The sequence below is a fragment of the Gorilla gorilla genome, chromosome 1, assembly GCF_029281585.2.
Source record: "Gorilla gorilla gorilla isolate KB3781 chromosome 1, NHGRI_mGorGor1-v2.1_pri, whole genome shotgun sequence".
Classification (NCBI taxonomy): domain Eukaryota; kingdom Metazoa; phylum Chordata; class Mammalia; order Primates; family Hominidae; genus Gorilla; species Gorilla gorilla.
This window is the reverse complement of record NC_073224.2, coordinates 129,133,280-129,160,027: the sequence shown is the minus strand read 5'-3', so window position 1 is coordinate 129,160,027 and position 26,748 is coordinate 129,133,280. Positions and strand designations below refer to the sequence as shown.

Below are 26,748 nucleotides of genomic sequence, written 5' to 3'. Positions count from 1 at the left end.
CTCCCTCAGGCCCAGAAGAAGCTGCGACGGAGGCACATGACAAGCTTGAAGATGCTTTTATTGAGAAGGAGAGGGACTGAACAGATTCTTGACAAGCCTAGGCATAAATGCTCCAGGTTTGGGAAAGAGGTAAAATAAATAGGTGGTTACTGGGGAGGCTCCAACACAGCCAGAAGGGACACTGTTTGCTTCAGCCTCTGGGCCTGTCCATTGTTTTTGCTGTGTGAGCTGGGGTGTGGGGTTTGCTGCAAACTGGGATCCAGAAAAGGAATTCTCGGGGCTCTAATGGGTATCAGATCTGCTATCTTGCATCAGCGGGGCCTGGTTCTCGGAGGTGTCTAAGCTGGTGCCTAAGGGCTTATCTGAGGAAAGAAAAAGATTCAGATGAGGCTGATGGCAGGTGAGGGATCTGCAGAGCTTATGCCACCAATAAGCTTGGAGCCTCAAGGTAAGCCTGAATGCATGAAGCTAAGCCCCTGGGGGAATATCCTGTGCCCAGCACCCGCCACACTCAGTTCTGCCCCAGGGCTGGGCCTGCAGGCTTTTCCAACTGGCACTCTCTCACCCAGGAGCACCAGACACTCCCAGTGGTTGTCAGGACCCCAGGGTGTCCTCACCCCCAGCATCCTTCTGACAGCCTCCAGCCGGGACAGGATTCGTGGGGCCTCCTGTGGACATAGCATCTGTAGCTCCCCAGGTCTTATGCGAAGTAGCTGGCTCCCCGTCAGGGACCCAAGTGTCCTCACCGTGCTGTGAACAAAACAGCAAAAGCCATCCGTGATGGGCTGGAAGGACCTTGGGCCTGAGCATTTGGGTAGAGACAGGGCTCTTTGGGCTCGGAGGTTGGGGTTACAGAAAAATTCATGGAGTAGGCTATCTGAGATTGAAGGAGTAAAGTCAGCATTTGGCTTCAGCCAATTTCAGAACTTCCAGATTTGAAAGAAGTGCTCTGGGAGAGAATCTTCTGGCTGGGGAGGGGCGGCTAAGCTGGCAGCTGGCGTTCTTCCCGAGTCCACTCCCCTGATCCTTGCTGCCTTTGCCACAGCAGAGCTCCCCACTTAATCTCTAATCTAGGCTTGGACACTCCTCTGCTCTGTCCTCTAACTCAGCAGAGACGGTGCTGGATCGGGATCATGTACAATGTAGGCCAGGTTGTATGTTCTGGGTGTCTGGGTTTCCTTGGTTAGCCCTTTACAAAGTTTCTCCCTCCACATCCTGTAGGGCCAGGCACTCACGCAGTGGAGAAGTTCTCTGCCTGCAGCCAGTCTGTGACCTCTTCAGGCCTCGAGCTAAGTCGAAGCATTGAAACCTAGAATCAGGGGGAACCAGGGGTCAGAGTCCATCTCATCTCACAGCCAACCACAGCCCCTAACATCTGGGTCCCTTCTCCAGGTTCCCATCAAATCACTTCTCTTACTCTGTGGCTTTCTGGTCTGGCAGGGAGCTGGTCTTGTTCTCTGCTCTGGCCCCATGATAAAGTTGGCACACACTAAGCATGCAATAATACGGTCCAAATCAAACCAAGACTATCTCCTCTGCTTGCCACTGAATCCTCCCCATCCCTACCTCCAACTCAAGACTTAGGGCTCTGGATAGTCCAGGCTGGGTAGTACCCGAGAGGGTGACTGGCCCTGGGTCCCAGGGGTCCCTGGCTGTAGGGGCTCCAGGATGTTGCTTGGAATGTAGCCGCTCTGTCCCGCCTCATTCTTCACCAGCCACCACCGCTTGCTGTGGTCCAGAACCTGCCAAGAGTCACCACCTCAGTCCCCTGAGCCTCTGTCCAGCCAGCCTTCCCTCCCCACACAAGGCTTTCTCCCTCCGGCTCTTTCCTACCCTCCTTCTCCCTCTCTAGGCCACCCACCTTGGCAGCCCCATCCCTGGACCATCCACCCTTGGCTGCCTGTAGCTCCCACCAACCACCACCTCCTTTTCTAGACTGTGGCCCAAGCCTCACCTCCAGCTTCTCTCCCTGGACCACAGTCAGTTCCCGTGAGTTCCTAGCTTCAAACTCGTACAAGACTTGCATTTTCAGGGCTGGCTGGGCAGGTTTGGGGCTGGAGGGCCTGGAGTTGGGGTCCCCAGGCTGAGGGTCATGGTTGTGTGTCTTCTCCTGAGGAAAGTGTGAGGTGCTCCCTAACCTATGACTTCCCCCCCTAAGAAACAGAGTCAGGATGGCTGGAGAATGGGGCCTCAGAAATTGAGCCTATGTCCCAGCCCTGAGATTCCCCTCAGGTATCTCCGGCCTGCAGTCTGATGGTGACTTTTGGGTTTCTTTAGAGTTTGCTGGCAGGTCAGTGTTAGGTGGGGCTTTCTGCAGGCAGGAGGGGTCTGAAATGTCATTGATTTCTGAAGACATTTCCGGGAGTGGAATTTTCTACATCTGAGTTCTGCCCTAAGCACTTTATACTTGAGTATGGGAAATCAGAAGCATGTGTGGGTAGTATCATGAGAAGAAGCAATGGGAGCCTAGGAGGGTAGAACACTGTTTTTCACCCAAGGTAGGAGAGGGATGTCCTCGTACATGTTTGTCTGGCTAAACGAGATCCTCTGGGCTCTCTTAAGATGTAGAGAGCCAGAGATCCAAAGGAACAGCCCTGTCCCTCCCTCCCCAGGACCACGCAGTCCCTATTAAGCCCAGAGCATACCGAAGGGAAACAGGGTCCTGGTATCCTAAGGGTGCCTGTAAGGGACAGAACAGAGAGTGAGTAAGAGCAGGAGGCAGCCAGCATGGTGGGAGGGAGCTGGGGTATCCGACCACAGGCATAAGCAGCTCACACACAGCTGCCTCCTATCCCCTTTCCTGCCTCCCCCAGTTTACAGATACAGGCACCCACATGAACCCACCCACCCACTACTTGGAGATGGGGCCTCAGAAATTGAGCCTATGTCCCAGCCCTGAGAGTCCCCCAGAATATCTCCTGTTTGCAGTCTGGTGGTGACTTTTGGGTTTCCATGGAATTTGCTGGCTTGCCAGTGTTAAGTCACACTAGTTGTGTGACCATGGTTTGGATGGGGAGGGCAGAAACTAGCCAGGGACTAGGGCTGTGGGTAGGGCTCTGTGCCAAGCTCCCCTTACTTGGCTGGAGGGCTCTGGAAGTTGCCAGTCATCCGAGAATGTGGGTTGGTAGGGCAGGGGCTCATCGCCTGTCCAGTCGGCCCTGAAGAGAGAAACAAAGCTGAGTTCACATCCACTCTGTGAACTCTGATGCCAGGCTGTGGGATGCGGAGAGGGAGGGGACGACAGGGCCTAGCCTCAGGAATCTTTTGGCTAATAGGTGACATGGTCCATGTGCACAGATGAAAGGCCCCAGGACACCCACAAAGGAGCAAGCAGTTAAGCCTGGACACATCCCACGGTGCAGGTGTCTGGGGGTCAACCTCACCTCTGCCCATGAGGTAAAGATACACCACCTCTGTAAGAAGATGATGGACACTTCGTTGCCCTGATTGGGCGTTTGGATTAAAGTAGTAGAACTACAAGAGCTTTTGGGCTGGCCAACACCCCAGGGGTCTTGTGCAGTATTTTTCTAGGCTGTTTTTAGTTTCCCAGCAGCAGATCCTTTTCTTTCTAGCTAGATTGTCTGTGGATCTCCACCTGATGAAGTAGACAGCAGCTGAGTTGCTCCCGTTGACTGACTCTGGGATGGGCTGGTCCTTGCCTCTCAGCCTCCCCCTCGCCCATTGCACAGGGCCCAGGAGGACCATGCTGTTTGTGGCCTTCAGGCTTGCCCTGCTTGGAATATTTTCCACTTGTCTGCCCAGGGAATGCCCATTCATTTCCTTGAAGACGTTCCCCTCCTTGCTTCACTGGGGCAGAAGTAAATATTCTGCTGAACTTGGTACATCCCTGGGTATTGCTCTTCTCACACTGCATTGCTCATGATTCTTAGCTCTTTGTTTCTTACTATATATAGATTTCCTTGGGGGCTGTACCCCTAGTACAGTGGCTGATACATAGGAGGCAGCTATTAAGTGTTTATTCAATGGGAACAAAGGAATGATTCCCTCTTCTGAATCTTCTTAATTGTTTCCTTCTGTGCCTTAGAAACATGCTTGGGTCTTGACCCTAATACTACTCCATATAAGCTGTCATCCTATTACTTTCTTCTTACCAAATTTCTTGAGAATGTGCCTATATCCTCTGCCTATGTATTCTTGTCTCTGTTTCTTTCATTATTTCTGCAACCTGGTTTCTACCTCTGCCATTACTTTATTGAAGCTAGTCCATTTAAAATCCTGATTGCCAAATCCAATGGCCTTGTATGGTCTCTGTCCTTCTGGATGACCACAACATTTAGTGTTACTTATAGCTTTGGGTCAATTTGCCAAAAATCAAGTTATCTAAATATAATTTGCCTGAAATTCAGCTCTTTTGAGGGTTTTTACATTTCTTTAGGTATTCTATTTTCTATGTTTCTGTCTTTCATTTATTTCTGGTTATGTTAAGAAACTAAAAAAAATCTAGGGGCACAGCTGACAATATTACACTTAAAAGTATTTATCAATTGTACATCATTTTATGAATACTGAAGTTGTTTTGCATCTTTGTGGGTATTTAAAAAATAATATGTGCTAATCTGTTTTTCTAAGGACTCAAATTGTAGAAGTAAGGCTGGGTTTTGAAACACAAAATGGTGTATTCGACCTGGTTATTCAATGTTAAAGTGGCTGAATGAAAGAATTTGAGGCCCTCTTGTTTGAGTCTATTGTAGAACCTCTGTTTTCCTCTCCTGCTAGTGCTAGACAGATACCAGAGCTATTCCCACAGACAGTGGGAGCCCAGCACAGCCCTAGGAACTGTGAGACTGGCTTATTCAGGTACTCTTAGTCCCAGGGTTTTGGACAAGGGAACTCTGGTATGAGATGGGAGGTCCAGAACTGATAAGTAATTTCATTTTAGTGACTGCACAGACAGTGCATAAAAATAGATTGTTATGGGTGGAAACAACCCACCTGTCCACCAACAGATGAATAAATAAATAAAATGTGTCATACCCATAACAATGGGATATTATCCAGCTATAGAAAGGAAGGCAGTTCTGATAGATGAATGAATCGTGAAGACATTATTTTAAGTGAAACAAGCCACATACGACAGGACGAATATTGTATGATTTCACTTATATGAGGTTCCTAGAACAGGCAACATATTCTCATAGAGACAGAAAGTAGAATAGAGGTTTCCAAGGGTTGAGGAGTGGGTAATGGGGAATTATTGTTTAATGGGTACAGAATTTCTGTTTGGGATGATGAAAAAGTTCTTGAAATACTGTAGATAATGGTGTTGGTGGCACACATTGTTAATGAACGTATTGCCACTGAATTATACACTTAAAACGGTTAAAATGATAAAAATGGTTAATTTCATGCTATGTATATTATGCCATAATAAAAAATAGATAGTTTTGAACTACAATTCATGTCTTCAGACAAACTGGACACAAAATTTTGTAAATGGGGCTGAATTGAAAAGAACTGGTCATGGCGGGGTGCGGCAGCTCACGCCTGTAATCTCAGCACTTTGGGAAGCCAAGGTGGGCGGATCCCTTGAGCTCAGGAGTTCAAGACCAGCCTGAGCAACATGGTGAAACCCCATCTCTACAAAAAAAATACAAAAAATAGCCAGACATGGTGGTGGCACACAGGTGGCACACCTGTGGTCCCAGCTATTCGAGAAGGTGAGGTAGGAGGATCGCTGGAGCCAGGAGGTGGAGGCTGCAGTGAGGTGAGATCATCATGCCACTGCACTCCAGACTGAGTGACAGAGCGAGACCTTGTCTCAAACAAAACAAAAGTGGTTATTAGGCAAATAACTCCAAGAAAAGACTCATTTCCCTGTTGGCTTTTCTGCTTTTCTAAAGCCTTCTCTCTTGGTTTTCATCCCTCTGCTCTTCAGGTTCTCCTTAACTCTCTGGAATTATTCTCTGTCTTCGTAACCCTTTTTGCACTTGCCATGTAAAAGTTTGCCAAGGCCCTTGCCTCTTCTTTCATGGAAGAGAGCAAACTATGCTTGTCAAGGTACGTTCAGGGGCTCCCTCTGGAGTGCTCCCCAGTAGCTGTGCCTCTAGCCATCACATCTGGGCATCCCCTCTCAGCTGCCCGGCCACCAGGCCTCTGTGGAATGTTCCAAGGATGCCTCAGCTCAGCGTGCCCAAGCTGGTTCCTCCCACTCCTCTGGCTCTCATCCGTTTGGTTTTTTGTTTTGTTTTGTTTTTTGAGATGGAGTTTCGCTCCTGTTGCACACACTGGAGTGCAGTGGGGCGATCTCAGCTCACTACAACCTCCGCCTCCCAGGTTCAAGTGATTCTCCTGCCTCAGCCTCCCAAGTAGCTGGGTTTACAGGCATGCACCACTACACCCAGCTAATTTTGTATATTTAGAAGAGACAGGGTTTCACCATGTTGGCCAGGATGGTCTCGAACTCCTGACCTCAGGTGATCCGCCCACCTCGGCCTCCTGGAGTGCTGGGATTACAGGCATGAGCCACCGCACTGGCCCCCGTTAGGTTTTTTTGTCCAGCTGCCCATCTCACAGTTACCCCTGCAGGGAGTATCTCTGTCTCTCTTAACCCCAGGCTCATTGGTTGCCAAGTCTTACTGATATTACATTTGCAGCATCTCTTACGTCAGTAATTCTTAAATTTGGGGCTGGATTGAGACAAAGTTTTCACTTTGTCCTTGACAAAAATGAGAAAATATTTTAGTAGAAGGTTGCCATCTCCCTTTTCTTGGGAAAAACTGTTCTTTTTTCTGAGATAACATGTTTCAGTAGTGGGTGATGGCAAGTGTGCACTTTTCTTTTGTTAATAAACTGTTTGCACTTAGCCAAATAAAAAGTTGGGAACTCTCTGTAGAGTCCCCCGAGTAGCTCTGAAATATTTCTGGTTTGTGACAACATAGAGCCTGGCCACCTCTGATGTCCTGCCTGATGCCTCCATGCCCCTCACCCCCGATTCAGTTCAGGCTTTGTCTTCACTCACCGGCAAGTGGTCCAGGCTGGGCCCAACCCCATCCAAAGGTTACTCTCAGGTGGGCTTAGGCAGGACTGTAGCAGGTTGATAGCTTTAGGGGTGAGGAGGGGTGAGATCACTTGGGCTGCTAGGCCAGCCTCAGGGCACCTGGCCAGGATCTAGGGGAGAGATGGAAGGTGTCAGGAAGCCTAGGCTCCCACAGGGCCCAGTGAGGGTGGGAAAGGCCCAGAGTCCCTGGCTTCCCACTTTTGCAATGGTAGGATGTTACCTCCTGCAAGTGGCCCCATCTGCCTTGGGCCTGCTGCTCCTTCCTGTCTCCCTTGGAGCCTTGGTGTCGTTGGCTCTGACCCCAGCTCATCTGGTTCCACCCTGGCTCCTGCACCCCCGTCCCCCGCTCCCCCGTCCCCCTCCACCAGCTCCTTTCCTCTCTCTACTCCTTCTTGACTTCAGCCTGTCCCTCTTCACCACCCTGTCGTCCCTTGACTCACGAAGTTCAGGGACTTGAAGAGGATGTGCACGAGCTCAGGGGCACTTGTCTCCTTCAGCCAGGTGGCCAGCCTTCCCTGGGGACACAAGGCAATGCCTGTCACCACCCTTCACCCCACCCCATCTTCACCAGGGCACCATAATTGTTTTATGCCTTGGCTGGAAGGCTGGCACTTCCCAAAAGTCCCAAGAGGGGAGGGGAGGTTCTAGGGGGAGTAGATGAAGAAGAAAAAGGCTTGGGATTGTTGAGTCCAGACAGCAGAGGATTACTGGGGAGGAAGGGGAAGAGGAGAGGCCTGGTGAACTTGTGGGGAGCCACCTACCAGGAGGTTGAAGCTGTACTTGATCTTCTGGAAGCAGTCAATGTACTGTGCCTGGGTGAGACCTGGGAGAAGGGGCCAAGGTGGTGGGCCAGAGATCACCCTGAGACACCCCTACTCCTCTTCCCTGGCCCTCAGTACTCACCTCCCTGGTCCTTGTTTTTTTTCCCAAATTTCTTCTTCCTGCTGGTCTTTGCCTGGGCCTTCTCCAGCTTTCCCATGAACAGCTCAATGTCCCTTAGGACATGGTTCAACACTTCCTGGGCCCCAAACAACCCATGGCCTTGAACGGGCAGTTGGGCCCACCCTGGAACTCCCCACACTGCCCGCCACATGCCTCCCCACCACAAGCCCCAGCCTCAGGCCCAGCCTGGAGTATAAACAAGCCTCTCTGGCCTCCTGGCCCAGGCCCTGGCCATCCTGGGACCCTGGCCTCCTAGAAAAAGAGGGAGGGTTGGTGTCCTTCCTTTTTCCAGGCCCAGAAAGCCTCAGCAAGCTCAAGACCATCCGCAGTTACCTCGTCCCTCTCTGGGTCCTCGGGGGAAGAGGACCGCCTTGGAGGAGGCAGAGTAAAGGCACTTGGTTCTCGGGCACTGGTGTGGCGTGGCAGGGGCCTTGGGGATGGTGGGAGGCCTGAAATGTAAGGGGACCATGGACCTAGATCTTAGATCTTTGACTTTTCATCGAAACCCTCTCCTTCACCTGCCCCCATGCCCCAAACTTACTATGCTCTAGGGTCCTCTGGTGGGGCTGTTCTGGAGGGAGCCCCGGCTCCAGATAGCGTGCCTGCTCCATAGGGAGCAGCCTTTCCATAGGAGGCCCCCTCCATCTGTCCTGGCCTGGCTGAAGGCCTCCAAGTCGAGGTCTGCTGAGGACATGGTAGGGGCCACATCTTTGACAAGGTTCTTTGGAGACAGCCCCCCCCCCCAAGATTCTGCTCCAGGACCCAGGGGCACCACCACCTCTCTCCAGGAGTCCCACCCCCTGCTCCCTGGTCTCCTTCTGGACCCACCCCTGACTCCACCCTGCCTCATCTGCCTACCCTCTGGGCCCTCTTGGGTCCCATCTCAGTCTCTGAGGACAGTCTCTAGTGCCCTCTGGGCCCAGGCCCTTGCCTATGCCCACCTCTGTCCTGGCTCCTCCTCAGTCCAGGCCCAGGTTGGTTGGGCCACAACCTCCTGGGTGCCCCAAGATATGGGGTCAGGGTCTGGCCCCCAAGGCTGAGCTGGGAGGCCCCATAGGTGGGCTGGGCAGAGGCTGCCTACCTTTGCTCCAGCTCTTCCTCCAGAGCCTTCTGCAGGCTGGTCTTCAGTCGCTCTGCCTGGGAAGCAGCAGTCAGGCAGGCTAAGTGTGTGTGTGTGTGTGTGTGTGTGTGTGTGTGGTGGGGTGATGGTCGATGAACCCCACCCCTGACCAATCACCCCCGACCACTCACCCCCACTTCCTGGCACTGGAAGAGCAGAGTGCTAGTGCCTGGCAGGCCCGGCTCCTGTACGGTGATGGACAGGATGGAGTTGTAGGAACATGTGTTGAGTGCCACATTCATGGTCTGGATGCTGTCTAGGCGGTAAGAGTCCAGCTCCTCCTGGGCCAGGTGGAGAGGTCAACTGTGAGGCCACCAAGAGCTAGGTGTGGCTTCTGGGAGCTCCTGACCAGCTCATCCTAGCCCTTTGGTGGCCTAGGGCTGAGGTATCATCTACCTGACTCTTGTGCCTCTGTCCCCAGCCTCTGTCCCCTGTCTCTTCCTAGGCTTGGGTGTGTGTTGTATGTGGGGAGAGTGGCTGCCCTTTGGGGCATGGAGGGTGGAGTTCAAGAGCTAGTGCTTGCTTCCCCACAGCCCAGGCTGGCTATCACTGGGTTTGCTGGGAAGGCTGACCTTGGTCTCAATGTCCAGCAGCTGCAGCCAGCCGTCCCTGACCTGCAGGATCAAGTCTTGGCTCCACACCCGGCCCTGTGCATCCATCTCGAACAGCTTCTGCAAGGCATCCTCAGGCCCCTGGACTCTCTGACTCCCCTGCTTGCATGTCATCAAGTGCTGCAGGGAGAGGGAGAGTCCTAGGACTGGGAGAAAGCTCAGAGAGGGGGACCACAGGCGTGCTGGGTAGAGAAAAGCAGAAGAGGAAGAAGACGTGTCCTCGGCCCCCTTGAGGTAGGAGGTTCCAGGCTTCAGATAAAGCAACTTTCCAGGGCCAATGTGAGGGACGGTGTCGAAGCACTGGGGCCAGGGATAGGGCCTCCAAGTCTGAGTCTGAGGGGCTGCAGGAGGGGTTTGAGGACTCTGGAGGAAGGACAGGCATGGCCTTTACTAGTCCAGGCCAGGTGAGGCAGCTGGGTGGTGGAGGATGTGGGCTCCAGCCACCCAACAAATAACTCCTCTGGAGGTGATACAGGACCCTCAGATTCTGTCCCTGGCTTCCTTTGTTCCCTTTGGGAACTCAGTCCCAGCCCAGTCTTCCTCCTCACTCACCCAGCATTCCTGTCTCCTTCTCCCTGGTTCATGCCTGGAGATATCCATCGTGATCTCAGTCTCCGCTCAAGTCCTTGCCTACTGCTAGGCTGACCATTCAGGAGTTTTTTGCTGTTATCCACTCTCCTTTAGGAGCCCCCTCCCTTCTCCCAGCCAAACATTACCTTCACAAGGCCCCTTCCACCCAGGCTTCTTGTGGTAGGAAGATGCAGCCTGCCTCCTGCCCCTTGACCCCACCCCCCTGCCCAGGGCCCAGCTCTTCCCCCTGTGTTCGCACTGCCAGCATGTTCAGGGGACTCTGGCATCATGAGCAAACTCCATCCTCGTGAACATGTCTCCTCTTGCTCTGCCTGCTAGGCCTAAAAGAAGGCTTTTCCCAGCCTCCACGCTACAGAGAAGCTGAGTCCTCCTGGCCTCTCCTCGGCTGGCTGGGGGAGCCCTGCCTCTGCTGCCCTGTGGGACCTGCTGCCCTGTGGGACCTGCAGACCATCGCCCCAGCTCCCTCCCTGCTTGTTCTCCATTGGAGCCCTAACAAGTGGTGGCCAGGACAGGATGGCTTCTACCCCAGAGCTCCAGCCTGACCTTGTGCCTGCTCTCCCCACCACGCCCTTGTAGCCTGTGCTTTTCCTTCACCTTGGTGTCGACAGCCCTTCAGGCACCTAAATCTTGCAGTGCCTGCATCATCCTCCCTGGCAGAGCCAGAGACTCCATTCTAGCCTCGGAGCAGCCTCGGAGCTGCTCACAGTCACCCTGAAGGCTTGGGCCTGGGTGCCTCCCCTCTCCAACAGTGGCCCTCTCAATCCCCCACAGGGCCCAAAGATCCCACACACTCCTGCCTCCAGCCATGCAAGGTCTTGGGCAATGAAGCAGTGCCCTGGGGACTAGGGCAGCAGGGGGTTGGGAGACAGGGGAGGGTAGGTGGGTGGGTGGTTGCAGGTGCTTCTTATCCCATCCTGCTGCTACTTCTTCCTGTCTGGGGACAGGACACTCACCCGCTCAATCTCCAGCCAGGCCTGCTCTGTTCAATCCGACCACCCCTCCTCCTCCCTGACACTGAGCAGATGCTCTGGCAGGCTTGTTGGATCTGAGTCCATGCGACATGGTTGGGACAGGCTGTTGGCTTCTGGGGCAGGGACTTGTGTGAGGTGTCCATGTTCTGGCAGGGCGGTGGGCACATGGGAACACTTGGGTTTAGTTGGACACTGCCCGGGGCTGCAGAGGTACTCACCTCCACCCTGTGCTGCAGGAGGGTGGGCTCTGAGGTGAGGTTCTGGGAGTACTCCTTCCGGTGCACTACAGGGGCACAGAGCAAGGGGCGGGAGGTGGGCAGAAGAGCGAGGTGAGACTCAGGCAACTGCTGGGGGCAGTTGGTGTGAGGAAGGGGGAGTGGAGGATGGGACATTCTGGGGGCTCAGTGGGAGGGCACGGGAGAGGGGCCTGCCAGGAGCTTACAGTAAATGGCTCTGCTGCTGGGCCTTGACATGTTGACGCTGCTGAGGACGGCTCCCTAGAACCCAAAGTGAACCAGAGGCAGCCATCAGAGCTGGGGAAAGGTGTACCAGGCACAGCAGGGCAGGACAGTTGCTATTGCTCTGACTGGGGGCCTCTGTGACCAGACCCAAAGCCCCTGGCTCCAGGGGCCCTTTCCAGAGCCATCTGCAGCCAGCGTCCTCCACTGAGGAGCCCTCCATCTTGGCTGGGCCTGGAGGCCCCAGGCTGAGGGAAAGGAGGGTCAGGGAGGCCACAGCATGGCTGGGCCTCAGGGAAGGCTCCAGGCCTCTCATTGTTTGGCCAATAAAGCTCATGCCAAGGAGCCCAGGAAACCTGGATGGACAGGGACCTGCGTTCAGATCCTATCTTGGGCCTGGGTATGAAAGATGCTGGATGAGCAGAGGGTTCTGTAGCCGACCCCGCCAGAGGAGGCCCTCTTGTTCAACCCTGTTTCAGTTCTGCAAACTGAGAGGACGCTGATGCTGGCTCTTCAGCTGTAGATCCTCTGGGAAGACTGCATGCATGTGTTTGTGTACTTATGGTGGCACTGCAGGACTCGCCAGTGAGCTGACCTCCCCAAGTGTCTCCCTAGGCCTCCTGGCTCTTTGCTTTTTGTACTCTGTATCCTCTGCCCAGGTCCCCTCCTGACCCCAACCCTTTAAATTCTAGCTCAAAGATCACCCTCTTGGTGAAGCCCTCCTGGACCATCCAACCCCACCCTGCCCAGGGTACCCTCCTAATGCTGCACTGGACCTTGTACATTTCTCTCCAGCAACAATAGTCACAACAACCACCACAGTGCTGTGAGCCTGGTGCTGAGCCCCTTACCAACATCCTATAAGTTTCTCCTCACTGCCGTCCACTTGTACTTACTTGGCGCCATGTGCCTAGCACTGTTCTAACGGCGTTACCTTCAGTCACTCTAATCCTCAAAACAACCTCACAAGGCAGGTACTGGTATTGTCCCCATTTACCATATGAGGACTGTGAGGCTCAAAGACGGTAACAGGCCTGAGGTCACAAATGAATGTTTAATAGAGAGCAACCCAGATCTGTCCGATTGCAGGCTTCATGTTTTAATGGTTTATAAACATGCCTCTGCCGCTGGGCTGTGCGCAGTCACAGAGGGAGTCTAGAGAACATACATGTTGAAATGGAGTGGAATTAAATGTGGTGTGTGTGTGCCGGGTGGGGGTGGTGTTAGTCTGTGCGGGTCAAGGGTATGTGTTATCCGAATGAGGTTTGTGGGTATCCACATGTCTACATGGTACACCTCAGTTGTGCAGAAATACTGGACTACCCTGGGTAACATGTGAGAGAGCAACCCACACCCTTGTTTATTAGGACTGTTGTGAACATGACATAGGATCTGATAAGATGACTCAGTGTGGAAGGAAATAAACCGCCAGTGAACAATTAAGGGAATGTGGAAGGGACGGCTGGATCTCTGGTTTCCTTGTTTGGGAGGACCCCTTTTCTCTCCAGGGGTAAGGCGGGGCTAGAAGCCTGTTCCCCTTCCCCAGCCTTCCCCAACCCCCATTGTAACACTTCCTGCTTCTCCATGCTCTCCATGCGGAAGAGGAAGTGAAGTCTGCCCCTGGTCAGCTCCACTCCCCACTCCCTCAACACCAGGGTGGGCCCTGTAGGGCCCTCTAGGTAGGTAGGTCAAGGTGGGGAAACAGCTGCCGTCAAAGATTCCCTACCCCAGGAAGGGAAGACGGGGCTGGCTTGGCCTGCCTTGCCCCTTAGGGGTAGGGGAGCTGTGACAGCCCATTTTCCCCCTTTAAGCCCTAGATGTAGGGGTTTGGAGCAGGGAAGGCCATCACCTCACAGACCCTGGGGCGAGCATCCCAGAGGCCCTTCCGGAGCCTGGACCTCGCTCTGCTTTCCAGCCCACCAGCCAGCTGCTGAGTCCCAAGCCCCTCCTTGGGCTTGATCCCCTGGGCTGCAGCTGGGAACAGGCTGGAGACCTGGCCTGGGAAGCCACTGAGTTGCCCCCACCCGCCCTGAGATCCCATGTGACTGGGCTGGGCCCCGATCTTCCCTGGGGGCCAGACCCTTACCTGGGTGCCAGTGAAGGCCGGGTGCCTGGTCCCCCCAGGAGGCTGGTCTTGGAGCAGGTGGTCCGGTGCTGGTGGTGGAAGGATAGCGGCTTCTCTGCTAGTGGCCACAGGCAGAGCCTGCCTTTGATGAGGTTACAGAGGCAGCCACACCTGTGCTCTTTGGACTCTGGTGGGTGGGGAGGCTTCCTGGTCACTAACCGCTCAACATCAACCTGGACCTGCGGCAGTGTCTGTGCTGACAGGCGTCCCCAGCTTAGCTAGAGGCCCCTGCTTCCCTGTTTCCCCCACTGCTAGCCTTGGGGTGTGGCCCCCTCTTCCCTCTGCCTTTTAGGTGCCTACTCTGGGGAACAGGTCAGCATCAGGCACGGGGCTGGGACCAGAAGGAGAGAGCACACATGGCCCAGAGTCTGGGTTCTGTGGTGAGGGCACAGGTCGGCTGGAGGTGGACTCCAGGCTTGCGGGAAGCTGTGGGCTGGCGTGTGTGCCGTGCCTGTGCGTGGGTGGCACCCATAGGTGTGTGATCCTGTGTGCCTGGGTGGTGCCTGTGAGCAGGACATGGATCTTGTCACAGAAGATGGGGACTGAGGCCCCTGGGGCATTACATGGAGCGCTGAGATTCCCTCTGGCAGGACCCTCATTCTGTCCCTACTGTTGTCCCTTCCAGCAGGAGCCCCTTTACCGGCCCATTCTCGCTCTTCCACTCTCTTTCCTTCTGTACCCCATCTTGTGCCCAGACCCCTGGTGGACGCCTGGCCAGCTTCAGCAAAGATGGAAAACGGAGGCCTGCATCTATCTCTAGTCATAAACCTACCCACTTCCCGCACTCCATGGTATCGAAAAATCTTTCTTGGCACTCAGAGTGGGCCAGGCTCCCCTGCCCTCTGGGAACTCACAGTCTAACCAGCGAGGCCAGGTATAAACAGAAACCAGGGAGCAGGGCAGGAGGGGAGGCAGGGGCGGGGGAGTGCCAGTGAGCCTCGGACCCTCATGGGCAGAGTGCAGGGCCCCGGTGCTGGGCCCTGTGATGGAGTGTCCTGTGGAGTCTGAGGGCTGGAGCACTCCCATCTTTAGCTTCCCTGGAACTATCCCAGGATATCTCAGCCTTCTCTCCCATCACCACCCAACCAACGCTGTCCTGGATGGCCTGGAGTCCATGCGTTAGATCCTAGGGAGGTGCCTTCCCTGTCTGGGCTGTGTGTGTCCCTGGGAGAGTCCAGTGGACAGCCAGCTGCTGGGGCCCAGGGATCAGGTGCCTGTGAGGCCAGCACCCAGCCACAGCCCCATGGGAAGCAGTCCTGGGGTTCTGTTCCCTGGGTCTCCATCTTGTGGCCCTTCAGCTTCTTTTGGGATAGCACAGCCTGTCCCCTCATTGCCTCCCCCAACTCCATGAAGGCCACAGTCATATTTCACCCCAGCTCTGGCTTGGGGCTCAGGCAACACCTCATTTCTGCCCAGCTCAGGCCAGGCTCGTCCTTCCCATAGGACCCTCCCCAAGTCAGTGTGAGCACAGCAGGGACTCCTGGGGGGCTCTGGGGCAAGGTGGGCAGGGGCAGAGAAACAATGAGTGGCATTCGCAGCACCTTGCCCTCTGCAGCGCCCTTTAGGGGTGCCCCTGGAAGCAGTGTGGGTCTCCTCAGACATAAAGCCTTTGTGGCCTTGGTGGGTCTGGGGCTTGGGGCCAGGTACTGGGGACATCTGCTTCTGTGGAGCCCCCTGAGGGAAGAGGGACATCAGGAAAGAGGGAGAGGCCAAGCTTCCCATACCTGGGGACTTGGGGCCATAACTGAAGCTTCTGCACAAAGCTCCCAGTGCCACAGCAGCTCTTCTGCAAAGGAGTTCGGCTGAGGCACCAGGAGCTGGGACTTAGGTTGGAGGGGAAGGAAGCAGGACTCGAAGGGCATCTCCTTGAAATTGTGGGGTTAAAAGGCTGTGGGACCGCATTCGTTCATTCATTCCACAGCTTCCTGTAGAATTGAGGGCTTCCTGCCTGCTAGGCACTGTGAGAGGTGCTAGGATCCCTCTGGAGGGCTTACAGACACCTTGGAATTCAAGCTGAGTTCATTATTTCTCAGCAAACCATCTCCCCTCTCATGCTCCCATCTCAGGGAAGGCATCAGCTCCCAATCGTGTGTTCCAGCAGGGAGGGGAGTCCTCCCTGAGTCCTCCCTCAGTCCTCACACCCGATGGACTACCCTTCCTGCAGTCGCAGCTCTGTGGCAAGTCCTAAGTGTCCCCCTTCCTCTCCACCCCACTGCAACTGTCTTCCTCAGACCCCATCACACCTTCTGTCTTCGACCCTGCGGCCGTCTCCTCACCCATGCCCTCGCTTCACTCTTGTTCTCATTGATCCTTACTGGTTGCTGGTAGGGAAGCTTTCTTAACTGGAGATTTCATTGTCCACTCCTCTGCCTAAAACCCCTCAGTGACTTCCCGCTGCTCACAGGACAAAACCTAAACTCCTTCTCAGGGCAGTTGAAGTCCTTGATGAACTCAAGTCTCCTGCTTCTGAGTCTGGCCTTATCTTCCCCCCAACTCCCTGCCCCTTGTACTTTATACTCAGCTTGGGGCATGGCTTGTAATTCCTTGAAGAGTCACACCCTGGTACCAGGCTGGCTGCTGTTCTCTGTGTGGAATGCCCTGTGGAAACACTATGGCTTTGTGTCTCCAGTAACCCTCCTTCAGAAGCCTTTCCACTGCCCAGGGCTGGTGGGGCTCTGGCCCGTGGCTTCCAGACACCTTGTACATCTGTCCCTCTGTTACTGCATGTATCACATTGAGGGGGATACCCCCATGACTAGGGTCCCTGTGGGGAAAAGAAAGAGAGATCAGACTGTTACTGTGTCTATGCAGAAAAGGAAGACAAAAGAAACTCCATTTTGATCTGTACAAAGAAAAATTGTTCTGCTTTGAGTTGCTGTTAATCTGTAACTTTAGCCCCAACCCTGTGCTCACAGAAACATGTGCTATACTGAATCAAGGTTTAAGGGATCTAGGGCTGTGCAGGATGTGCCTTGTTAACAATATGTTCGCAGACAGTATGCTTGGTAAAAGTCATCGCCATTCTCCATTCTCTGTTAACCAGGGACACGATGCACTGTGGAAAGCCGCAGGGACCTCTGCCCAAGAAAGCCTGGGTATTGTCCAAGGTTTCCCCCCACTGAGACAGCCTGAGATATGGCCTCGTGGGAAGGGAAAGACCTGACCATCCCTCAGCCCGACACCCGTAAAGGGTCTGTGCTGAGGAGGATTAGTAAAAGAGGAAGGCCTCTTTGCAGTTGAGATGAGGAAGGCCTCTGTTTCCCGCATGTCCCTGGGAACAGAATGTCTCGGTGTAAAGCTGACTATTCGTTCTATTCTGAGATAGGAGAAAACTGCCCTGTGGCTGGAGGCGAGATATGCTGGCAGCAATACTGCTCTGTTACTCTTTGCTACGCTGAGATATTTGGGTAAAGAGAAACATAAATCTAGCCTACGTGCACATCTGGGCACAGTACCCTCCCTTGAACTTATTTATGAACAGATTCTTTTACTCACATGTTTTCCTGCTGACCTTCTCCCCATCATCTTCCTGTTCACCCTGTTCTCCTGCCGCACTCCCTTTGCCGAGATAATGAAAATAGTAATCAATACATACTGAGGAAACTCAGAGACCAGCACCGGTGCAGGTCTTCACATGCTGAGTGTGCTGGTCCCCTGGGCCCACTGTTCTTTCTCTATACTTTGTCTCTGTGTCTTCTTTTCTCAGTCTCTTATCCTACCTGACGAGAAATACCCACAGGTGTGGAGGGGCAGGCCCCCTTCAGGTCCCTGAGTACCCAGATTGTTTTCTGCCACTGTCTAGAGGAGAGAAGGGCTTGTACACAAAAGCACTGTAGTATGCAGGCATAAAGAACCTTACTCGGCTTGGGCGTGTCAGGGAGGACTTCTCAGACGAGGAAATGCAAGGGCTGGCCCTTCAAGGACACACAGGAGTTCAGCCAAGAGGTGAAGTGGGCAGGGAATTGCAGGCAGAGGGATTGCAGTCCTACTGGATGAAGCGGCCTGGGGAGAATATGGGTATGGCGTGAACTGTGTGTGTGCACGCGTGTGTGTGCATATGTGTATGTGGCGGGGAGGTGGTGGCAGATGACAGCATATGTGTGCCGTCATCACCTGGTGGTGAGTAGAGCCATTGAATGGTTTTGCATGGAGGTGCAACAAGAAGGCTACTGGGTCTTCTGTCTTCTGGAAGATGCTGCCGCTTGCTGGTTCTCAGCATATAAAGAGACCCAGGTGCACAGGCTTTAGGCTAAGGGGCCAAGGAGCCCCTCCCACCACCCTGGCTTGGGCCAAGAAGCAGGGTGGGTTCCTTGGAAGCTCCAGAGCAGGCCCTGGTCAGAGCTGGGAAACTCTGGAGGGCTCTGGGGAAAAGAGCTCTGTGTTCATGGATGACCATGCAGGAGGTAGGGCAAGGCCCTGGCATTCAGAGGTGAATGGGTGCCGCCTCACCTTTAGAACCAGACCCCAGAGCAGGGTCCAGCCAGCACCTCTTGATGGTGGACTGCGTGGATGAGGCGCAGCCTCAGTGTGAATCAGGGGCTGATTGACAACTCTTCTTCTCCCCAGGCCGCTTCATCCAGTAGGACTGCAATCCCTCTGCCTGCAATTCCCTGCCCACTTCACCCCTTGGCTGAACTCCTGTGTGTCCTTTAAGGGCCAGCCCTTGCATTCCCTGAGTCATGGTGGTCCTGTCCAGGGGCTGACACCTGGCCCTGGGGCTGCTGGGGAGTCACAGAGGCAGCCCCCATCCCTGCCCCTGCTTTCCCCAGCCCTGGCACAGGGGTAAGTGGCTTCTACGAGCCAGGTGGAAACATAAACAAGAGAGATGATGTCCCTCCCTTGGAACTAACCTGCCAAGGTAGAAGAAACAAATGTATCTGAAGATAATCAAGGTCCTGACAAGTGACAAGAGAGAAGTAGAGTGAAGTGGATGATGGCATGGGGGTGGGAGGGTGTTTGGAAGCATGACGTCAGAGAAGGCTTCTCTGAGGAGGGGAGCTTCAAGCTAAGCCAGGGATGGGAAGGAGCCTGGGAGAGGGGGCCAGCAATGTGAAGGGCTTGCAGCTGAGAAGGAACGAGCTGGCGGAGAGGTGACCGAGATGGGGTGGACAGGGGCCAGAGCACACAGGGCTCCGTAGACCATGGCCAGGAGCCTCGTTTTTATTCCAAGGGCAGTTGGAAGACACAGAGGGGTTTTAAATGGAGGAGTGGCATGATTGGATTTATGTTCTAGTCACAACTCTGGCTGGGGTGGGGAGAATGGGCTGTGGGGGGAGTGGGGGCGGACTCAGGGAGACCACAAGCAGCTGCTGCAGAGAGGGTGGTGAGGCCTGGACATGGCAGGGCAGTGAGGATGGAGACTTAGGCTGCAGGTGGAACGGATGGGACATGCTATGGATTAGAATGGGGGTTGAGAGGGGAAAGAGGACCTATTAGGACTCAGGTTTTTGGCTCGGACAACTGGGAGGGTTATGGTGACATCTGGTGAGATGGGGAAACCGAAGAGAAGAGGGATTGGGAGGCAGGGGAATATGAAGAGTTACTGTTCCATTCTGGATGGCCTCAGTTTGAGAGGTGTTTTGGGCCTCTGGGTGGAAGTAGCAGGAAGGCAGGGGCAGGTGTGAGTCAGAAGCTCAGCAGAGCAGGATGACCACATGCAGGCATTCAGAAGCATGTGGAGAAAGATGATTCAATGATGCGGGGAACGTTTGCAGTGTAGAAGATGGTAGATACTTGGCAGCTGTAAATACACGAATAACATTCAGAGACCTAAGACTCATGAGACCACATGGGGGAAAGTGTTTAGATAAAGAGAAGTGGGCTCACGACTCAACCCGGGCACTCCAACATTAAGAGATTGGGAAGGATGAGGGGAGACTAAGGGGCTGCCAGTGAGCAGCAAGGAGAGCTGGGAAAAGAGAGTGTTTCAGGAAGGAGGGGTGGACACCTGGGCCAGGGGCTGCTGGGAGGTGGAGGAAAGGCTACCATCTGTGTGTTTGCGGTGGGGGCTGGAGCCAGCTGGGGACGGCTGAAGAGTGTGAGGGTGAGGAGGTGGGCTGTGAGTGAGTCGCCGAGTGTAGACGGTGGGCATGGGAGGCTTTGCTGGGGATGGGATGGTGGGCCAGGGATGAGATACCAGAAACTTGTTCAGATGTGTTCAGGGTGGAAGACTTGGCATAATGGCTAGTGGGAACACACTACTGCAGAGACAGATGAGACAACAGAGATCCTGGGCGCATGACAGGAGGGCGGTTTCTGTGGGAGGGCAGGGGAGAAGGTGGGCTTGTCTCTGGAGCCTCTGGTCAGACCTGGGCTAGACTCTGCCATGCTGCCCACCCCTCCACCTGCCTGCCCTCCCCGATAAAGGCAGACAAAGGGCGAGTGCGTGATTTGAAGGCAGGTGGGTGATTTGTAGCCCCACAATTACAAGAGGCCCAGTGGCTTAAGTTTTCAGGAAAGAAGGCCAGGCCTGACGTGCTTCCAGAAGCTGCTCTGTCCGGGGATGGACTGGGGTTGGGATCTCAGACCCGCCCCCATTTTCCTAGCTCTCCTGGGTGCCTCCGTTTGTTTAAACCCCAAATCTGAAGCCAGTGCTCAGGGCTATGAATTCTCCTGCCTTTTCCTCATTGCCCTGGCAGCTGATGTCGGACCAGATGTTTCTCAGTTCCCGATTCTGGGCCTTGGTTCTGCACCTCCCCAGCCGTGGATCCCCTGGGTGACTCCTACACATGCCCCCTCCTTCTTTCCCTCTCTTCTGCATCCCATCTCATCCAGGTAGGCAGTCCCAGGAGCCTGGATTACCCTGGCCCCACTGCCCTGACAGCCCTGGAGGAAGGGACCTCAGGGACATCTGGAAAGCCCTTCCCCAGAGGCCAGCCTTGGACTGGGCTTAAGAACAGGCTTCTCAGGAGAGCTGGGCTGGAGAGGAGGAGAGGAATCCAGGGCCAGGCTGGGAGGTGGCTGCTGAGGAAAGAGCAGCCTCCGGGAAAGGCAAGCCCTCGGGGATCTCAGGGGAGGGGCTTGGTTGGGTCCAGCTCAGTCTATGTGGCAGGTGGGGAGAGACAGGGAGAGGCGGTCCCATCACCATGCAGGACCATGCCCTGGGCCCCCTTCCAGGAGCTGGCAGCACTGAGGCTTCTTCCTGGGCCGGGCCTGGCCAGCAGCCACGGGTATGGAGGGGAGAGGGCCTGACCAACGCTGCCCGCTCCCTCAGACACTTCTGCTCCTGCCCCCACTTTAAACCACTGCCCAAGACCAACACAGTGCGGCCATTCAGATCCATGTGGTGAAGGGATATTCAGTGATGTGGAAAAGCTCCCCATTAGCCTTAGATGAAAAAGACAAGTTACAAAATGTAGATCTTAGTTTTGTGAAACAAGCAAACACACAAACAAATAGGTAAATAGAAACCATATAACTTGAAACAGAAGAGTCTAAACGAAACCTGTAATCATAGACATCTAAATAGGAAACATTGCAATTATGTAAATACCCAAACATAGAAACGTTCATGATGTAGTATATGGTGAAAAAAGCTTCTTACAAGTTGGTAATATTCAATTTTGTTAAGAAAAGTTGCAATGAAAATCTAAACAAAAAATGTCTCGAAGAAGAGACACGAGAAGAAAGAATGTTAGTTATCTTTAGATGTGTGTCAGTGTTGGGATGAGGGGACTTCTTTGTGGTTTTACTTTCTTTGTGCTTTTCTATATGTTCCATCTCCTCCCCAAAGAACATGTTATGTTATTTTTGTAATCAGCGCATCTCCATTCCCATGTCACCCCACACAAAATAAATGGTAATTTTTAAAGTAAGAAAACAAGACAAAAATGTCCCAGAAAGGGACTCCTTCTGCAGTCCTGGGACTCTGTCCTGCTCCCGAGGGGTTGTCAAAGGGTAAGAACAGTGGCCCCGGGAGTGGGAAGGCCACTAGGAGGGCTCAGCTCCCCTCTGTCTGATGTGTGGCCCCTTTGTGGTCCCAGAGGCTCTAGGCTATGTCCCTGAGGAATTCCTAGGTCTCAGGCCAGAGCCAGGCCTCATCCCAGTTGGCATTGAGTGGTCCTAGCCTTCCTGAGCTTCGGGGAGGTGTGTGTCTGCGTGTGCGTGCGCGTGGGTGTGCGTGTGTGCGTTTATGTGTGTAGGTGTGTGCACAGACCCAGCATGGAGGAGTCTGGGAGCCCCTCCTTGGTTTCTTGGCACCACACCCCACACATATTCCCAGGTCAGCACAAAGCAAGACTTCCCCTCCAGGATTCAGCTGCCGAGGAACCCTGCTAGGGACCAGAAGCTCATCACCTCCCCAGCAATGCGGGCCATGGAGGGGGCTCTCCATCGCACAGAGGAAGTGGTTCAGCGTCAGGAACACTGGGTGTGAATCCTATCTCTGGCTCTTAGCCATGTGGCCTTGGAACCTGAGTTCTCTGAACTTCGAGTTCATCATTTGTCAAAAGGGATGATGATGACTGCATGGTTTACATAAGACAACTTGGTCACATGTCTGGAGCAGGGGAGGGGCTCCATAAACAGGCTCCTGAAAGTTGACCTCCCTGTAAAGACTTGTCTGCTGCTAGCCATCCCTGTGCCACCCAGAATAGATCTGATCCCTCTGAGGCACCTCTTCCCCAGGCAGGCTTTCCCCAGCTCTTCTGCCATCCTGGATAGCAGGCTGCCCAGGCTTGCTGCATCTTCATCTCTCTAGAGTAGTTTCTCAAATGCCTGGCTCCATGGGACTGCCTGGGAAGCCTGGTTAAGAATGCAAAGTTCTAGACTCCATCCATGGAGAGTCTGATTTAGGAGTTCCAGGAAGGAGCCCCAGAATCTAAATATTTATAATCTCCCAGTGGTTCTAATGGGAGCCCGTGCTCTACCCGCTTCCAGTTGGCAATGTCCTGTCTTAAGTGTCACCCAGAAGTGACCAGTGCCAGGCTGCCTCCCAACCAGCTTGAACCTGAGAAGTCATCCCTCCAGCTGCCCCTGCTCTCCCCACCCAGCCTCCTGGGTGCCCCGGGGGTATGCTGTGCCACAGCCAGGCAGTGCCACTCCAGAGACTCTTGCTCTACAGTGCTCTCCCTGAAAGTGGGCAGCAGCTGGAGCCAGGAGCCCTGGCCTCCCCAACTCTGCCCCTCAGTGGATTCTGTGCCAGGAATATTTGTCCATATAGACACCTATGCAGACAGACCAAAGGGCTCCCAGAAGTTGCTGGTGAGCTTGGCCTGTGGCTCTGCTGACCTTCCCATCAGGCTGAAGGGGTCCCGCCCTGCGAAGAACATAGGCCACCAAAGATCTTGCCCTGAGAGGCCTACCCAGAATTCCAGAACCGTCCCCAGTGGAAGTAGGCAGCTGTGGAACAGTGGGTAGGGGACCGCCCCTCCACCAGTGATCTGAGATCCAGAGGCCCTCAGAGAAAATGCTGGGACTCTCCAGCCCCAGGGCAGCTGGGAGACCATGGGGAGGACGGTGACCTCTGTGATTCAAGGCAGGCATCCACTGTGTCTGGCCCTTCAGTCCTCTCAGAATGTGGCCCTCTGGACTGGATGGGGCCAAGGGAGACCCACCATCCCTCAATTCCCGACTCCCTGAGGCCATCCCTCAGACAGGGTGCTCACAGCCAGCCAAGGCAGGCCCTGTCTCAACTGGCCAGTTCTGACCATTAGAACATTCTTCCTTAGGCCAAGCTCAGACCTGCATTCCTGGAGCATCCCTGCAATGTGCCCCTCTCTGACGGCAAGCCCTTCAGATATTTAGAGATGGTATCACGCCCTCCTGGAGCTGCCCAGAGACCATCAGAGCCAGAGTCCCTGGGTTCAGATTAAACTCTTGGAACCTCAGTTTCCTCATCTATGAAATGGAGACAACCATGGCCTCTATTTATGGGATGCATGCCCTGGCCAGGCATTGCATTAAGCATGCCACGTGCCTAGCACATAGACATTTATTAAGGCTTCCAGATCCTTGGCCAGAGGAGTGGCACTGGTTCCTGGCTGTCTGCAGAGAGGTGCTGGCTCCCTCTGCTGGAAATAGTGAGTCGCAGTCAGGACGGGAGAGGACAACGTAGAACTGCACTCTGGGTGGGAGGGACCTCAGCGATGACCTGGCCCAACATGGTGTTTTACAGATGAGGAAACTGAGGCCAAGGGTGGCCGCCTCACTGGATGACCTCTTTGAAGTTTGCCTGTGTGGGTCCCAGATTGGGGCACTCTCTCCTGCCCAACCATGCGCTGCAGAGAGGAGCTGGGCAGTTTGGTTCTAATGGGCTCCCTGACTTCTGAACCCCACTTTCCATTCCAGCCCACCTCATCCCTCTGGGACTACTGGGTGGAGTGTTGGGAAGGACACCGCCAGGATGCAGGCACAGGGCAGGGGCAGGGGCTCCAGCTGTGCACTTCCTTCCCCCAGCAAGCTGCAGTTCCAGGGAAGGTCCTGAGGGCAAGGCAGGAGGTCAGGAGGGCGGGGGGTCAGGAGGGCTGGGCTGTGGCATCCACCCACCCACACCATGCCTGGGAAGGACAGAGCCGACAGAGCTGGGGTCTCCCAGCCGGTGCCACTCGGGGAAGCAAAAGGGAGCTGCACAGACATCTAGGTCCAGGCTGCATTTGCTCATCCAGCTGGTAATATGACTGATGGGTAGAGAGGTCCAAAGGGACTTCCAGTGGGGACACTGGCAGACTTGGAAGATTCTGGAAACTTGTAGCTTCTCCGTGCTTGCTGCTCATGGTACTAGCTCTCTGCTAGGAGCTACATGATGTGCTTTATGGTTATTATTTTTCTTTTCTTTTTTGAGACGGCGTCTTGCTCTGTCACCCAGGCTGGAGTGCAGTGACGTGATCACGGCTCACTGCAGCCTCCAACTCCTGGGCTCAAGTGATCCTTCCACCTCAGCTTCCTGAGTAGTTAGGACTAGAAGGGTGTACCACCACACCCAGCTAATTTTAAACTTTTTTGTAGAGGCAGGATCTTGCTATGTTGCTTAGGCTAGTCTGGAACTCCTGGCCTCAAATGATCCTCCTGCCTTGGCCTCCCAAACTGCTGGCATGACAGGCATTAGTCACTGTTCCTGGCCTCTTTTCAATAATACTACAACGTAGGTATTATTAGGTCCATTTCATGAATGGGGAAACTGAGGCTTGGAGATGTAAAGAAATGGTCAGGCATCTAGAAGAGCTGGCATGAACCCATGTCCTCTGACGTGAATTCCTTTTCACTAACTGCATTGCCTCTCATCTGTTCTTGTCTCTGTACCCTCAGTGAATAGCCATGGAGCTCCTAAAAAGAATGGGACCTTTCACTTGACCTCCCTTCTCTCCCTTGCCTACTGCCCCTGAGCGAGTGCTTCAGCTACAGTCTGGGAGCCGAAGATGCCTGTGTTTGATGCCTCCAGCACCCTGTCTCTGCATCTCGAATCCAGCCACGTGACCATCTCTTGCCCACCTTTGGCCAATGTCCCTGAGACATTTCAAGTGCATCATGCTGCAGACTGGGGCTGCTGTCTCCACAATACCGTGCTTTCCCTGTGTCCCCATCTCAGTCTTTGGTCCCACTATCCACTTCCCACATGCAGCCACTGAGTCCTCTATTTTTCTTCCTTAAATCTCCAGAATCTGCTGACAGTTTTACTTCTCTGTTATTACTGCTTTAATTCAGACCCCACCCCCCACCCCACCACAGTCCTTTACCCCTTATTCCCCCACACCCTCCCGAGCCTTTCCCGCCATCTCCTTTCCAGGGGATACACCCTTCTGAGCTCTCTCCAGCTCTGCCCAACAGAGTTTTCTAAAATTCCGATCTGCACATGTCACTCCCTGGCTTATAAATCCTTCAGTTGCTCCCATGCTTTAAAAGAAAATCATACACCTTGACTTTGCACATGGCATTTGAGCTCTGCCTCTGCTGGTTACCAGGTCTCACCCTGCTGCTGCAAACCCAGACACAAAGACAACCCAAAGCTCCCTGAAGGCACCTGCAGCACTTTGCCTCTCCACACCTTGCTGCTGCGTCGGCCTCCCTGCTTTCTTTGCTTGGCCAGAGCCTCATCTTCCCTGCCATCTCACCTCAAACATCTCTGCCTCTAGAAGGCTCCCTGGACTCCCCTCACCCCTCAGCTGGTTTGGGGGTTGTGATCTGAGATAGCACACCTCTTCTTATATCTCTGTCCAAAACCTTAATGTAAGACATTGGTGAATACCCTAATTTTCTCTTCCACTAAGTGATGTTACTTTGAGCAGGTTTTATGTCGATTTTGTGGGATACCCACAGTCAGGCCAGTGCCTGGCACCTAATAGGTGATTGCTGAGTCAGTGAACAAGTAAACAAATGAATGAAGAAGGTAGAAAGGAAACAGAAGTTAGGAGGGCAGAAGTGGCTGGGAATGGAGACAGTGGCCTGGAAACCTCCTGGAGGAGGGGTCAGCATCCCTTGGTCACAAATTTCTCTCCTACCTGGCTGCACATTAGGGGGACTCTCCGCTCCTTCCTGCCTCTCCCTGGCAGACTAGTGACTCCTGGACACCAGTAGTGGGAAGGCAAGGGGCCTGGAGGCTGGTCAGAGACCCACACAGAGACCATCCTTCTCCCTTCCCAAGGGACGCTGCCAGCCTCTGCAAGAAGACTACCCAAAGGCTGGTGGATGGCATGGAAACATGAGTGCTGGAATGCGATCGCCTTTCCCGCCCAGCACTGATTGTGCACCAGCTGTGTTCTGGGGTCTGTACTGAAACTCTGAGCTTGTGCACATTCCAATGTGATGCCATCCTTTGGCTTAGTTTCAGATGAGACTAGGGTGGGCACAAGCCACAGGTGGCAAGATTGAGCTCTGGGCAATGAGTGCCAGGTGACAAAGGTGAGGATGCCGGGGCTGCACAGTCAGCAAGGAGGTGGACTGAGTCTTGAAGCAGAGTGGAAAGGCAAGGGCATTGCT

At 54.1% G+C, this 26,748-nt stretch overlaps 1 protein-coding gene and 1 long non-coding RNA gene across 3 annotated transcripts; one reads left to right on the top strand and one right to left on the bottom strand.

Moving 5' to 3' along the window:
- On the top strand, window positions 1–25,843 carry LOC129525234 (uncharacterized). The gene is made up of 3 exons (XR_008669384.2): window positions 1–129; window positions 9,671–9,925; window positions 25,081–25,843. It is a non-coding gene; the product is annotated as an uncharacterized lncRNA (long non-coding RNA).
- EPS8L3 (EPS8 signaling adaptor L3) lies at window positions 39–13,899 on the bottom strand. 2 transcript variants are annotated; one of them, XM_055354314.2, is made up of 19 exons: window positions 13,798–13,899; window positions 11,696–11,750; window positions 11,472–11,536; window positions 9,653–9,811; window positions 9,212–9,361; window positions 9,042–9,097; window positions 8,502–8,641; window positions 8,294–8,409; window positions 7,922–8,036; window positions 7,780–7,841; window positions 7,459–7,533; window positions 6,980–7,128; window positions 3,077–3,158; window positions 2,646–2,680; window positions 1,955–2,153; window positions 1,614–1,742; window positions 1,236–1,309; window positions 618–750; window positions 39–362 (listed from the first exon to the last, which is right to left on the bottom strand). In XM_055354314.2, exons 2-19 carry the CDS (start codon window positions 11,724–11,726, stop codon window positions 351–353), a joined length of 1,782 nt encoding a protein of 593 aa, XP_055210289.2. In that variant the 5' UTR covers window positions 11,727–11,750; window positions 13,798–13,899; the 3' UTR covers window positions 39–350. The 2 variants fall into 2 exon arrangements, with proteins under 2 accessions (XP_055210289.2, XP_063552273.1); XM_063696203.1 differs by having other exon boundaries at window positions 1,955–2,063.
- Window positions 25,844–26,748: the final 905 nt, after the last annotated feature.

Bases quoted from the DNA above. Each gene is read 5' to 3' on its own strand.
- EPS8L3 (XM_055354314.2), bottom strand. From the start codon at position 11,726: ATGTCAAGGCCCAGCAGCAGAGCCATTTACT. The intron at 2,681-3,076 runs GTAAGGGGAGCT...TGTCCCTTACAG, and splicing joins TTCCAGAGCCCTCCAGCCAA to GCACCCTTAGGATACCAGGA. The intron at 1,310-1,613 runs GTACTACCCAGC...CCCTGATTCTAG, and splicing joins AGGGCCAGTCACCCTCTCGG to GTTTCAATGCTTCGACTTAG.